General features: G+C 40.8%; 1 protein-coding gene across 1 annotated transcript in view; it reads right to left on the bottom strand.

The window, feature by feature from the left end:
• Positions 1-3,337: 3,337 nt before the first annotated feature.
• The window catches only part of LNX2 (ligand of numb-protein X 2), a 59,195-nt gene continuing 47,314 nt past the window's right edge, over positions 3,338-15,218 (bottom strand). The window contains exons 6-10 of the mRNA XM_030949016.1: positions 14,692-14,838; positions 12,350-12,527; positions 10,447-10,678; positions 8,545-8,703; positions 3,338-5,719 (exon numbers count right to left, since the gene is read on the bottom strand). Of these exons, the coding sequence (XP_030804876.1) occupies positions 5,584-5,719; positions 8,545-8,703; positions 10,447-10,678; positions 12,350-12,527; positions 14,692-14,838 (852 nt within the window). The 3' untranslated portion in view covers positions 3,338-5,583. The remainder of the gene's footprint in view (positions 5,720-8,544; positions 8,704-10,446; positions 10,679-12,349; positions 12,528-14,691; positions 14,839-15,218) is intronic.

Below are 15,218 nucleotides of genomic sequence, written 5' to 3'. Positions count from 1 at the left end.
CAACCCACTTAAATCAGGCATTTGAAATGCATTAACATCCCTTTCCTTTGGCTCTTGGCTTCAGTCCTCTCTGGCTTTAAGCACTGCTGGATTCTGAGCACTAGCTACAGCAGTGGAGGGGCAAGAGAGCTGAAGATGTTTCTTTCCAGGGGCTTTGCCAGTAAAGAGGAGCCACCTCTTGCTGCATCCTGTGACAGGGGACACTTTAACTGATTGCAAAAAGAGTTAAGTGTACTTAGAACCTTGGTAGATGAGGGCTAAGGTGGGTAATAGCCACGACAGAAGTAGCTGCTTGGGAAGCAATTTAATTAATAGAAATGTAAGAAACAGAAAGGTCAAGCCTTGCCTCTGCTGTGCTGCATTTAATCTGCACATGTACACAGGACTTCAGCCTTGCGGGTGTTGTTTTTTTTTTCAGCTGGCACATTTCCCCAAACATGATAACATTTTTTAACTTTAGTGGATGACATTTTGTAATATGTTTAAGGATCTGTAATATTTTATGCTTACAGCTTTTTGCTATTGTTGTTCCAATATGGTACTGATGCTGGAATTAAAGTTTAATATGATTAGAAAGCTCAATTGTATAACCAAGGGGTTATACTCTTTATCTATTCTAATCTGATTAAAAGGCTTCTCTTCTGTAGCTTTCCACAATCACTTTATAGCAAAACCTGGGAGCAAAGCAACCAGCACTTCGGTTTGTTCCAGATCAAACAAAATACCAAATTGATTCCTTAATTGTGTACTTAATTCCTTCCCCTACAAAGCTGTGTCCAAACTGCAAACCCAGCTTGTTTGGCTTTAGTGGAGCTGTTCACTCAAAGGGCTGTGCAACCAGATGCCCAGGCTTGCCCTAAGGCTCAATAGCTGCCTGTTCATGGGCAGAAAAAAGGCATTTTTGGTGTTGCTGCCTGGTGGTTTTGCATCATCATGTACTATGCTTTGGGGTAAAAAGAGATTTGACAGATGAGCCCCTACTCAGCAGAGGTTATTCTGTGTGCTATGGATCCATAGGGTTAGCAAGCATAGCTCCAAGATCCGAGTTAGAGAGTGCTCCTGATGTGTTTGTATCAACCCCTGCACCTTAGAAATGGGGGGTGGTTGTTCTGCAGATACCTCCCTCTAAGGCCCCCCAAAACTGAGTCACCACTAGGACCACCAGCTCCCGTGGAGGTGAAGCTGGCATTCTCCACCACAGCAGGCTGCTGTGGGATGCAAAGTGGCCTCAAAGCTATTCCCTCTTCTCTCTGAACATCACCCATGGTCTCTACAGGGTCTCTAGACCTCGTTGCTGTGGCTTAGCCAGGGTAGGAAAGGTCTGGCAGTTGAGGCTACTACTTGTGAAGGAGAACAAAGAGGGGCAGCCCCTCTTAGATGTGGCATTTGCCCTTTACAGTCACAGAGCAGGCTCTGCCCTTCTATTTCATGCCCAATTCCTCCCCAGCCTATGACGGGAGCACTTGGCCCTCATCCCTCCTTGTGCAAACAAACTTGGCTTTCCCCACTGAGGAACATGCTGTTTGTTTGGCTGTGCTTACACCCCACAGACTCCCCCAGCCAGCCTTTACCAGCACAGCTCAACAACAAAAACAACCCCAAACCCAAACATATTCCTTCTCCTTCTAATCAGCTTCAGGCCCAGTGGATGCCACAGCTGATGCTGAGCAGGTTGTCTGTAACTCTTCAGCTGATTTGATTTCTGAATTTCCTGTGTGACCCTTCAGAAGGGATTTCATCACCACCGTGTCTGCTGCAATGCATCACTGACATGGGTGTTGCACCCATACTCTGCTGATATTCAGGAAACTCAGCCATGTGAGGTATGGCAACAAACAGATGGACAACATCAACACTTAGTTAAAATTTCTTATCCATTTCCAAAGGAAATGTCCCAGAAGTACAAAAGTCTAAAACCTTCTCATCCTCTGAGGAACATGTAATTTAAGAATTGTTCTTCTCTAGCAAGACAGATTTATTTCAGGTGTGACAAGGTCTCTCCTTTCTCTATGTGTCTACGAAGAACCACTTTCTAGGTAAGTAAGCTCACCTAGAAGTTGCCTGAGACAGCTGGGATGAGGATGTTCACCAGTCTTCCTTGGCATTACACCACCTTTTTCCTTGGGCCATGTAGCATGTATTGCCTTAACTCAGTGCTTGCCATCGCTGCTGTCCTGCCTGGCATGCACACACCTTTCCAGTCATCAGGATCTCCTACCTTAGCTTGTTAATCAATGTTTATGATCCATTAAAATTGCCCCAGAAGTAAATGGTCAGGTTTCTTTTTTAAAAAGAATTTGCCTTGCTTCTGATGTTGTCTGGTTCTCATTCTGAGAACCAAGCTCAGATTTTCATCATATCCACCCCAGATCTACTATAGAATTTGGAAATCTATTCTTAATATGTATTTTGAATTCTCCTGTGACATTGATTTTCCCCTCAGCTGTTCATGACTGTAAGAAGAAAGTTTAGTGTGGCAAACAAACTTTCTAAATTTCACTTTATTGGCATGCTGTGATACAGAACAAACTCTTTTACATTCTTAACTGGGGATCCCCAGGGTTGTTTGGAAAAGGTGTTCCTCCCATGAAGGGCCAGCACACAGATGACCAAGTTCACCACCTTACACAAGCTCTGTGCACCTCCCCCTGCAGCAATGAACTCGATCATCTGTCTGTAAACCAAAACTCTGATGGTCTGGCTCCCACCTTACAAGAAACACCAGACCTCATCACCTACTGCCAGATGTGGCAGGTTTCTTCTGCATTTCTGTACACAGGCATGGTTCTCTTTTAAAGGAACTCAACTATTCATAACTACTGCAAAGAGCAGCAATACAGAGTCTGGGCAACTTTTCTGCAAATCACTTCACTGAGAAATTGTTTTTAGACTCATTCTAGCATTGCAGACATCTAAGGATAGAGCATCCCTGCCTGCAGGAGATGGAGATGGGAACTGATAACCAGGAGGCTCAAGTTTCAGCTGTAAAACTGATGTTTCCAGCAAGACTCTCCTTGCATCAAGTCTCTGCTGTGAAAACATCCTCCAGCTGATCAGTACCAGCTGCCTTGGAGAGGGAAAGAGGAAGCACTACTTGTGGCAAAATACCATAGAGCACAGATCTTACCTCCACTTTAGAAACACTTCTCAGTGCTGGGATTAATGGTTAAACAGCTGGTATGTCACCCTGGCAGGATGAGCATACCTTCAGACCCTTATAGCATATTCACTAACTGCAATTTATGATAAATCACAGGAGAGAAAAAAATAACTTTAAACCAAGTCTGCACTGAGGTCCCTATATCTTTTGCAAAGAGTGAGACGACACTTCTGAGTTATTACAATGTGTAGAATGAACTTTTATTTTCATTCATCCTTCATTAATACCATACAATTAGATAGCAATATTTGGAAAAAAATAATATTGAAATAATTTAAAACAGAAGGCACAGAAAACCAAACCCAACTATGCTGCTACAAGAGAAAGGGGAAAGATTATTCAGGAAGTGAATTTATTCCAAAGTTTTATCGCTTAGATATTCTGATCAAAAGCTACAGCACACAGAAACAAAACTGCACAGTTTAAGCTAACCCATGCTTTTGCTACATTTAACATATAAAAGGAAAAAAAATCTAAAAATATTTTTCCAGGATTTTGAATGAAAAGTGTAATTTTTAAAATAAAAACCACTAAATCTAGTACATATGTCAAAAACTTCCCTAAAGCCTACACACTAAGATGTACTTCACAAAAAAGTCTGCATAAGGGCAAAGCATACAGTTAAACACCATCTGGGGATGGGAGAAAACTGGTTCCTAATCAGAGTATCAATTAAATTTGGTGTTTGCTTCAGAAACAAGGATTCTCACACTACATTAATATACTGGAGAGGACATTCTTTTGTATTTTAATCTTATGAAATTAAACCAATAGTATACATTACAGAGAGGAATAAAACCATATGAGATTTTTAACTTTTTTTTTTTTTTTTTTTTTTTTTTTTTTGCAAAAGAGTAACTTCATTTCTTTTGAAAACAAAGCTACTGGAATTGATGACATGCGATAATATGCCCTGATATTACACCAGCTAAGTTTGAAAATAAAGTTCATGCTTCACAATTGAAATATGCTGTGACTCTCAAATACATTCTCTGGTAATTAATAATACAATACAGAGGTCATTCATAAAATCAGTTCAGGTTGGGGACCTGGTTTATAAATGAAGCTCTTTTCAAATATTGAGAACACTGACAACACACAGGGTTAGCTCCAGGTCAGCACATTTCTTTCTGTGCTCCACCCCTCTTTTCTTAAAGAAGTGGGTGCTTAGCCTGCAAATATCATGGAAAGGCAAAGTCTAGAAGTTACAGGTTGGTTTGTAAAAATATTAAATACAATCCAAGACAAACAATATTACTGACAACTTAATAGCAGGTGCTCTCTAAAGGAAAAAAAAATATCCTGAAATGCAAAAGAGCTCTTTTCAGCATTTGATATCAAGGCATTTGCACATTTGTCAGGAGGTGACAGTAACAGTGAACTTTGCAGCTTACTTTGCAGTTGGACTTGAAATCAAAGAGCTTTCCTTCTAGCCTGCTCACCTGTAAACCATAACATATGGTTTCTTAATAGCTTGCTTTTTTCCCTGGAAATAATTCTCTCATTTAGAAAGTACTAGTCAAAGTATTGTTTCCACACTTGAATAAAGAGAGCTGACAACTACAATAGAAACGGTAAAAATGATCCTCATAAAAATGTTCATCAAAATTCTCTGACATAGCAAAACATTCATTTGTAAAGTAAAGTCTAACACTGCAAGCCATTCACTCAAAGGAGACCTTGGGCACATGAATCCTTGCCAGCATTGCAACAGGAATCACTTCTGCATTTCTTGTATAGGGTACAAACTCTGTTATATATTAAAGTTTCCTAACAAAGAGTCCAAATATTGCACTTTATAAAAATTCTAGTAATATCAGGCTTTTTTCCTACTTTTCTATGAACATTGATGCCAAGTAAGAAAAATTTGGGGGACCAAGTAATTTGTGATGAGTAAGATGGAATACTTGAATCGGTCCGAAATATGGGATCAAACCGGAAAGGTTTACGAAATGAAGAGATGTAACCTTTGGAAACAGGTTTTGCTTCACAGCAGCAGACAGGTGTGTCATTCTGGTACTGACACATGTTCTCTTTGCCAGGAAGAGAGGGCACATGAATGTTACATTTATATATCACAACACAACTTGAGGACTTTGCAGAGAAACCCAAAGAACAGCTAAGTTCTTCTGCAGACCCTACAAGCCTGATGGGAAAAGCTCAATGACAGCCAGAGTGGAGTGGGGGTTTCTCTGTGAGCTCGAATATATCTGCATTTGTGTCAGCAACAGACATAGCAAACAGGAATAGCTATTTCAGGATGGCAGAACAGGTAGAATAAGTCTGAGAGGCCTGTAAAAAAGCAATACAGCAGTTTTGGCCCTGCTTTTAACCAGCTGTATCAATAGGGAAAAAAAGATAGAGGAGATTTTTGTGCCAGCTATCTAGAAAAAGATGCTGCTTGAACCAAGTGATCCACAACTCTATATGAGGCTTCCAGGCCAGCAAATCACGGTTAGAGTCACTTTGTTCCTCTGCTCCTTCAGCATGGGAACGAGTGCAGAATGACTCATTCCAACTGTGGATAGTCCGTTTACAGCAACAATCATATCACCACACCTAAAAAACACAAGAAGAAAGAAGAACACATTATGAGACCTGCTCTGCAGTAATTAGCACACACCAACAAACAGCTCTGCACTGCTGGGGTGGTAGGAGGTAGGTACTTTGCTCCTTTGCATCGGGCTGGAAGGTGTCACTAAAGTTCCCAAAGCAGTTCAATTTGAAGTCTGTCCTACTACTGAAAGATGCCCCTGCTCATTGCACAAGTGTTGGACAAGGTAACTTTTTAAAGGTCCCTTCCAACTTCCAACTATTCTAGGATTAATCTGAAACTCATCTGGGAAATTCCCAAACCACTCTATTTTCATTCTAATACCAAGACAGTTCTGCATTAAGAGCTGCCCTTTACAGAAGCATGAGAAGAGATATTTGGGAAGACCTAACGGAGTCAAGAGAAGATGAGATAGCATGTGCATAACAGAAGCATTTCTGTTTGTTTGTGTGGATTATAACACATTTACACCAAACATGCCTTTGCTGTAGGAGGTGTAAGTAAAGATGATATGGTTACCAACCAACCACATTCCAACTAAGAACCTTGTTTTCAGTGGCTTATGATTTTGTCAAATATAACCATTTGGCTTGAAATGTCCCTCAGCAGATGGTTCAACTGCAGCATCTCTGCATTTTGGATTGGGTAACAGAATTTGTGAGGGTGCCATTTGCTGGCCCTGAGAAAAATTACCTCAAAGGGTTAAGTTCTGATTTTTAGACCCTCAAGAGAAACTTCAAAAATGCACCTAATTTCTTTCTGTATCAAGCATGTTCCTTCTCTAGACACCTCTGCTTTGCAACTTGAGTGTGTGACATTCCCCAGAGTAGTCAAATGTGACTTGGAGATCAAACAGGACTTCTCCTGAAACTGATCCTCTCAAGTATTGAAGGCACCAAAATGAGTGGCAAAAAGATGCTCTCCTGAGCTTTCCCTAGGGCAGAGCGAGGAAGAGGGAGCAGAGTTACCAACACCAGTCAAATGTGCACTCAAAAGTCCTTCTCTCCTGAACCAAGGAACCCCATCACCCAAACCAGAGTGCTACAGTTCACTGAATGACATCTCACTCCCACAGCCTTTCCAAGAAAGCCATTTTGCCTTCTATAAAATCACACCAGGCAGATCACGTAAGCAGAAAACTGTCTAAACTATTGAACCGTGAAGTTATTTATTCCCTTCCTCTCCAGCCTAACATTTAGATAATTTAAACAAAACAGAACAGCTTTAGAAGAGACCTGCCCCACAATAACTCCAGGTGCAGGTTCTAAGGGGCTCTCCCTTGTAGATGGCCTGTTTTTAAGTCCAAATTTTCAGTGGAACAGGACATTTTCAGTGGAACAGGGAGAGCACTAGATCACATTATCACACAAGAAACTATTTTCCATAGGTTACAAGGGGGTAAATGTGACCATGATGATTCTTCCACTCTTCTTAGAAGTGATGCTTGAATTTCCATTTGTATAAAGACTTCTAGTTATTAAGTCTCTAATCTGAAATTATTTACTTTGAGTTGAACTGAGATCTTTAATTTAATCCAAACTGTTCCACAGTTAAAAAAAAAGTAATTTTATGTTCAGCCAAGTTATTTTTTCATTTATTTATTTAGTCACTGAACTGAAAAATCAATTACTGTCAAGGCTCTAGGCATAAGTACATTCTTTTCTTAAGTCACTTTGTAAGAAAATCTGCATGTAAAAATCATGCCATGAAACTTCAAGTTGTATATTCTTGACTACCACCTTCACAAAAAATCAAGTTTATGAACAAGAGAACCCTTAATGGGAATTTTAAGTCCTAGTTCTGAACTAATCCAACACCAGGCAAAGACGAATATCTGGATACTAAACTCGGGGGCTGCATCCAAATGTAATGTGTAAGCAAAATCATATAATCTTTAAGGTCAAAAGGGACCTCAGGAGCTCTACAGCCCAACCTTCTACTACAAGCAAGGTCAGCTGTAAGCTCTGACCAGGACTCTCAAGGCTTTACCCAGCAGTCACAGAAACCTCCAAGGGCAGAGACCATGCAACTTATGCCATTGCCTGACCATCCTCATGGGGAAATAGCTTCTCCTCATAACCAGTCTCAAGCTCTTTAGTTCAATTTGTGCCTGTTGTCACTCAACCTCTCAACCCTGCACCACTGGGCTCTGTCTCCTTGACAATCTCCAGGTAAGTACTGGAAGGGCTGCTGGCTGCCCCTGAAGCCTTCTCCTTGTGGGCCAAGTGCTCCAGCTCCATCATCTCTTCTGCTCAACTTGCTTCATTTAGCAGTGACTTTCTTGCCAACTAATGACAGGGTAATGCCATGGGGACTTGGGTCCTTAGCAATCTTTTCAGAAATCTTTATCATGTACTTTCTTGCCCTTCTATTAAAGCAGCAGCACCCATCTTCAGTATCAGTTTCCAGTGGCTGCAGAAGGCTGTGTGAAAACATAAAGCAGTTTTGCCCACTTTGCAGAAGTGAAACTCTAACTTTCAGCTGTTTTATAGGAAGACAAAAACTAGCTAGTTCTGCACATATACAGTGCACATTCTCTTGGCCTAAAGTGGAGTTCAACAGGGACACAGCAGGTGACATCAGCAGCACAGCTGGGGAAGATCACAGGAGATGCCATCTCTTCTGAGATGCCCCTTCCCCAACAGAAACACTCTGTTACCTCCCTGCATCCCACTCATCAGGGAGGGAAATGCACTACACGGCTGCATGGTCCAGCAGCCCAAGATGCATTTCCTTAAGCAATTAGTTGCACATAACTATTTAAAAGTGGTTCATTACTGTTGCTTTTATTACTATTTTTATTATTTCTCCCGTTGCTACTTTGGCTTACTTTAATCTCCCATCGAAGTAGGCAGGAGTTCCCAGAACAATGGTTTTAATGAAGAAGGGCTGGTTAGTGTGGTTCTCCTCGTAGCCCCCGACGATGCTGAAGCCCCAGCTCCCCAGATTGCTCCTCCGCAGCACCACGTCATGGCAGCTGTGCAGGCAGCTGCGGAATGGAAGCACAGGACAACAAGAGAAAAAGCCATGTATGGTTCTACAGTAGGCACAACATCTGCTATCTCATCATTACCACTGAGCTAAGTGTGGCAGAGAAGGGGAGGGATGGTGATTAGACCTCTGTTCTCAAAGTAATTTTGCAATATTCAAACCAATTACCAAAAAAACCCCATAATCTTGAGACAGAAAAGTGTTTTAAAAGAAGTAATGCAGTGCTAGAATAATTACTTAAACACAGTTAACTCTTCAAACTGACAGTAACAGAACTGCATTTTATGGATTCCACAAGTGGCAACAATGTGGGTGGAAAATCAATACCTGATGTGTTCAGTCTGCAAGTCAAAAATGCAGAGCATTTGTCTTCCACCCCTAGCCAATTTAAGCTTTTACTACTTTAAGTAAAAATTAAAAACCCATGCATGATCTTCATTACCTCTGTACTGATTCATCACCAGTAATGAAAATATAAATGACTAACCATTTTATTACACAGAATGTAAATAATTCAGATCACACTTCACTAACTATATGTTGTCAGCCCTAGTGAAAATTAATTCTCACCAGCGAAGTTGGCAATAACTGTAACTTAAAAAATAAACAGACATAGAAATTAACTTTTCAGTAAGAAGATACCAAGTTCTTTACGGTTGTTTGGCATTGCTTTAAAGCACAATGCATAGCATAATGTTAGGAGCACACATGGCATCTATAGCATGAAAGAAATAAACCACTAGGTAGGAAATAAACTGCTGCTAAAGCATGAAAAGGAAGTATATTTACCAAAACTGAAAGCCATTTATTGAGATTACTCATTAATACTTAATTAGAAGATAAATTAATTGACAGTTAAACTCAGAAAAAGTGAAACCTCTGGAGGGCCAATGCATGGCTGTGTTATCTTCAGCTGCACTCTGCTTCCAGTCTGTCTGGTTCGTGTTGTGATTTTACACTTGAAGTACAGATCTGGTAAATCCATCAGAGGGAAAAGAATTAACCTGCATGCCCTGACTAAAGTTAACAACTTTACTAGCTGCAGAAGGAGCTCTTCTTGGTAACAAGTGATGCCAAAATGAGATTATAGCTGCAGCCTCGAGAGAGTGAGGAGTACAAATGAAGTGATGTCCAGCAGATTGCAGAGTAGTTAAGGGGAGGGAGCTTGCTGCAAATCTCTAAGAGTTTTTGTGTTTGGCAGAGATGGAGTGGATTCTTAAAAAAAAAAAAACAACAAAACAATGTGAGCCTATAGTTACACAGCTACAGTCTTGGCACAGGACATGTCAAGAGTCTGTCAGAATGGCCAAAATCTGATGCAATATTCTGAAGTTAAGTATTTGGCCTCATAAACTTAGGCAGCGGATTAGCAAAGAGACAGATGGATATATACTTGGTGGTTTTATTAGTAATTTCTCTGATTTTAGATATTCTATAGAAAGTCACAGTACAGTAAAACAATAAAAAAGATGAACTGTGTCTGAACAGAAGACTCCACATGGGTTGTTACTACGGTTTGTGAAGGGATAAAACCAGTCTATTCATCTTTGAGTTTCCTAAGGAAACATTGCTTCTGTTCACAGCCCACTTTCTAAGCACACTACCAACTGAATACAGCCAAGATGGCCAGGTAGAAATAAGGGCAGATGTGCTGCAACCATGCAGGTCTCTGCTTCTTTATGTCTCTTACAGGACTTAGCTTGAAGCAGCTAAGTAAGTACTTAATCAATTAATTCTGTACCTTGGAAGTCCCAGCCACATGACCCAAGATGGTGACCAGCTGGCATCGTATTCATTTTCACTGATGGTACTCAATTGTTCTTCATCAGCCTGGGGCTGTTCCTCTACAATCTGGACTTCCAGGGCTTTCAGGGCAACTACTGAAGAGGCAGCACTAGCCTTCAGCATGGCCACGGCCTCGCTGTGACTCAGGTTGGTGAGATCAATCCCGTTGATGTTCAGCAGCACATCACCTGTACAAAGCCGCGAGGGAGAGCACATCAGTCCGACAGTCCTGCTCAACCACAGCACCTCCCAGGCCAGGGTCTCATTCCATAGTTTCAGTCCATCTTTGGACCTGAGACAGTCTGAACTAATAGACTAGGAGCTCTGAAGCCTTTATATTGTGAGTTTGAAACTTAACGTATTGAGCTTCTATCAAGTTGGATCAGTGCAATTTATTTCCACATAGGCACCAAATACTGTGACTCCTATGTAGAATGCCCTAAAAATCTGAGATAGAAATTACTTAAGTACCTCATCAGCTTGGCTGCAACTGCTACTGCAGATGCCATGACACAACTGTTTCCAGATGAGTATCTTGGGTTCACCCTAACTTTAAAAGTGAAGAAGAATGATGGCAGGAACAGCGCAGGCACCTCAAAGTAACCAATTATTGTAGACAGGTGAGGTTCCACAGAGTGCTTTAATTCATCTGGTTTTAATAACTTGTTACTTGGGAGAAGAAAATGGAATTCAAAAACTACTGGAAAGTTTGGTACAAAACTCAGTTAATTCAAAGCAAGAAAAGAAGCATCTCTACAAAGCTAATCTGGAAAATATCAAAGCCAGAAAAATATTTCCACAATTTTAGTTTTATGTTTTTTAATAAGCCCCAGGATGTAAACAAGAATGTTATTAACTGTGCAGTGGCAGACTCCTTTTTCACACAATATCTCACCAATGAAAGCCAGAAAAAAACAGAGTAAAAGTGCAAACACCTGGATCACATTTGGTATGAGACTCAGTTTTTGAAAGGTTTTTCCTCCCAGTAGCTTCTGTGGCCACTTTAATGTTACACAATGAAAGAACAATAGTGATTGTTCTATCAAGTGTGTTTTTCATAGTAGTACAGAAAAAGAAAGCATACCTGCTGGTGTGTGGGTGTAAATCTCCCTTTCTCAGAAACATAGAAAGATGCTCCCACACTGTTCTTTTAAATGTACAATCTGTGAAGTTTTTTCCCTAAATTTCTTTCCTGAAACATTCTGTAATTCTGTGAACTGTGAATCACAGAGATCCCATAGGCAGTCTCTGATTCACATATGACATAATACGTTTTAATCATCAAATGCTTTGCTATCCATTATGCAGGACTGCCTTCATCTATGCTGAGCCTAATCTCTGCCTCTTCATTCTCTTTTACAAAGCCAGGGAACAAGGACAGGTGTTGCAGAGGATAAGAAAGCTTTTGGGAACCAGGATTAACACTGATGTAGCTTCTGGGGCAAATTTTGTGTGGGTGAGCTGTAGCCTGTCATCAGAGCTTCATCATTATACCAGGGAGCAGAAATTCCTTGGGCAGAGATGCGGTACAAAACACTAAATCACACATGAAAACAGGATGTGTCTGCATTACAGCAGACCCTCAGCTCAGGGGAATATCATCAGCTTTAAAGAATTTAACCATACATTTCCTGATCTTATCCACTTCCCCTGCTATCAACTTGTAAACATCCCCTTCCCATAAAAGGTGAAAGTGCAACACCAAATACTGTATTTCCATTACTAAATCATGAAGAAAAGCATCCATAAGCATTTTCCTACATCTGTGAGAAGATTTTTTGATACCACCTGACTCCAGAGAACATAGTGATCAAAAAGCAACCAGAGGCAGCCCTGCCAGCAGGGAAGGCAAACCCCACCTCGTTTAATCCTGCCGTCTCTCGCCAAGCACCCGTGAGGCTGCACACTTGTCACAAAGATGGGCAGTTCGCCACTTTTGCTGCCTCTACCTCCTGCCACTGTCATTCCCAGAGATTCATGTGGCTCTTTTTTCACAGTAATGTGCTTTTCTTGGCATGTAACACACTGGGAGAGATCCTGTTTAATAAGGATAAATAACATTGTTAAAACTAAGGAAAAAAGCCAAGCAAACCAAAACTGAAAACCAGAACAAACCAACTAAATACACCCCAAAGCCACACTTTGGCACTTTAACAGAACAGTTTAAAAGGACTAAGTATCAGAAACCAGATTTGGCTGGATTTCTTCTAGGTCAAATCCCTGGCCCCTCCAAAAAAACCCCCAAATCACCAACAAAAACCCCCTGGATGTAGATATTAAGCATAGATAGAAGGCCTATAAAGGTCTATCTTGAAATCTCACTCTAGTTTTTCTTTATATCCTACACTGGAAGAGGCTATATTTTAGGACTCACTAAAAAACCATATGGAGAAAAACCAGATAAAAATCTTTTAAAGTCTTGGTAAACATCAGCACTTCATTTGTCAGTAGAATATGCCCCAGAACTACAAAGAAGCTCTTAAGAAATGAAAATATGTGTTTTCATGATGACAGTAAGAGACTCTTTAAAGCCCTTATGCATCATGTTCTCTTTTGCAGCTGGTATGTAGAACATCCCAGAGTACAAACTAAGGCCAATTGATACTAATGGCTTGTAATGGGTACCTTGGGCAGCCTCCCTAATGATTATAATGAAGACTCAAGCTTGAAACAAGAAGAGATCCTATATTAAATTTTCCAACAACTGAATGATGAAGTTCAGCCTGTATTCAGTTCTCCTCAATACAAAAAGATCTAAATCTAAATCAAAGTAAATTTTATTTGCCAAAGCCTTTCCCTCAGGTTATTAAGTAAAAGATTCAAACCACTGCACATATACCTGTAGTAGCATCTTAAATTGACAGAATACTTGCAAGGAGTCCAAAATAATGAAAGAAATAACCTGGGATATTCTTCAAAATGTATATATGTATATACTCTCCTGCCTTCTCTTGGAAAATGAGAACATTGTCTTCTTTGACCTTCAATGCCATGTGCTCCTGACTGTCCCTGCTCCTAACATACACATTAATCATGGAAGTAGCTATATGTAAACACACCACAGCTTATAAAGACAGTTCATTTCTAGGGCTTCAGGCCTGGCTGCTGCCACACAATCATATAAACATATTTTAAGCCACAAGGCTTCAAAGCCAACTGCGGGTTAATGAGAGAAAGATAAATGATACAAAATACAAGAAACATTCACTTGCTGCTACATGGGACTTCCAGTTTTACAAGAGCCCACAGATGGCATTGATCCATGAGGGAAATCCACTCACCCAACTTTGGATCAACTGTTGTAAGAGCACAGCTCATGCTGGCACATGCAAACTTGCCTCAGGCTCTGACATCAACAAACGAATCATGGTGTGGGTATGCCCCAGTGCTGTAGCCATGGTATTCAGGAGCCTCACCTTTATCCCTCAGGAGGCAAACAACCTTCCTAGGGCCTCATTTGTTCTCTTCTGAAATGATCCTCACTTTTAAAAGAAAATACTATCAATGCATGCTAGTTATCCCAACAGAAGTATATGACGCTCCATAGTAAAGCAAATAGAGTGGACAGGTGGAAAGGTGGATTTGTTGACACGGTCAACATCACAATTATTTCACAAAGTCAACTTCTTCAGAGTGAGAAGTTGCATTTTTCTAATTACAAGCACAGGCTCTATTTTAGCATGTCTTCCAAATAATACTAGCTTCATGAAAGTCTGTTCATTTTGCCTTTCTTTCCCTGCTTGAGACTCAGCAGCCTTGCATCCAGGACTGTTGACTCATGAAGGAGATGGCACATCCCTCCAACATGCTCTTTATATGCTGGATGGTGGGCATCTCACGTCTTTCCTGGATGCAGCCAGCACAGAGCAACAAAAAGTACAACAGTCTTGAATGACAGCCCTTCCATGCAGGAGTACCAGCCACTGTCTTAGACAAGGTCTAACAACTACAGCTGTATGAACTCACAGAACTTGCTTCTTTCACTGTAGTCAGCAAATCCAGAAACATACTGAAAACCTGTTGTGTATCTTCTGTTCCTATTCCACATGTGACGCAGGACTTGAGAACTTTGAAGTCATCATCATTTTTTTATTAATTTGATAAAAAAATAATATAACCCTTTTTTCTAGCTTTGCCTTGCTACCCACACCAGCACATGAGTAAACCGGTAGTTTTTCCTTTCAGAGGGAGAAGCACCAACCTTATGTGAGTTAGGTCTGCTGTGAAACAGCTGCTGGGACTGGTGTTGGTGTGAGCTGCTGTTGTGAGTCCCGGTGTCTCGGATAATGCTGACTGTCTGCGACTTCAGGGGTCTAGAGATGATCAAGTTCACTCTTTCCCCGCTCGCCTGATGAATACATTAGGTCATCAAATGTCATCAAGTTTGGGAGGATATTGATTATTAGAAAGGGAGAAAAACATATGACAGAATGTGAAACAAGACAACACAGACCTTGTTTTCCAGTTCCTTTTTGGACTGCACACTCCTTTACTTGTTTCATATTGCAATTCCCCCCAAAATGGAGGGAAAATGAACATTCCTCTTCCATCTCTGGTGTTGCCTTTACATCAGCTAAAAATCTTTGCCAAAAGGACCGTTTTTCACCATGTGTTACAAAGCTCCAAACATTAAAATTCACCCCATTCCATTTGCAGCCTCTGTGAACTCCAGCAACACACAGCAATAAATGGAAGAAATGCCTATCTGATAGCTCCAAGATCTGCAGC

Source organism: Camarhynchus parvulus, chromosome 1 (genome assembly GCF_901933205.1).
Source record: "Camarhynchus parvulus chromosome 1, STF_HiC, whole genome shotgun sequence".
Taxonomy (NCBI): Eukaryota; Metazoa; Chordata; class Aves; order Passeriformes; family Thraupidae; genus Camarhynchus; species Camarhynchus parvulus.
This window is presented reverse-complemented; position numbering and strand designations above follow the sequence as displayed.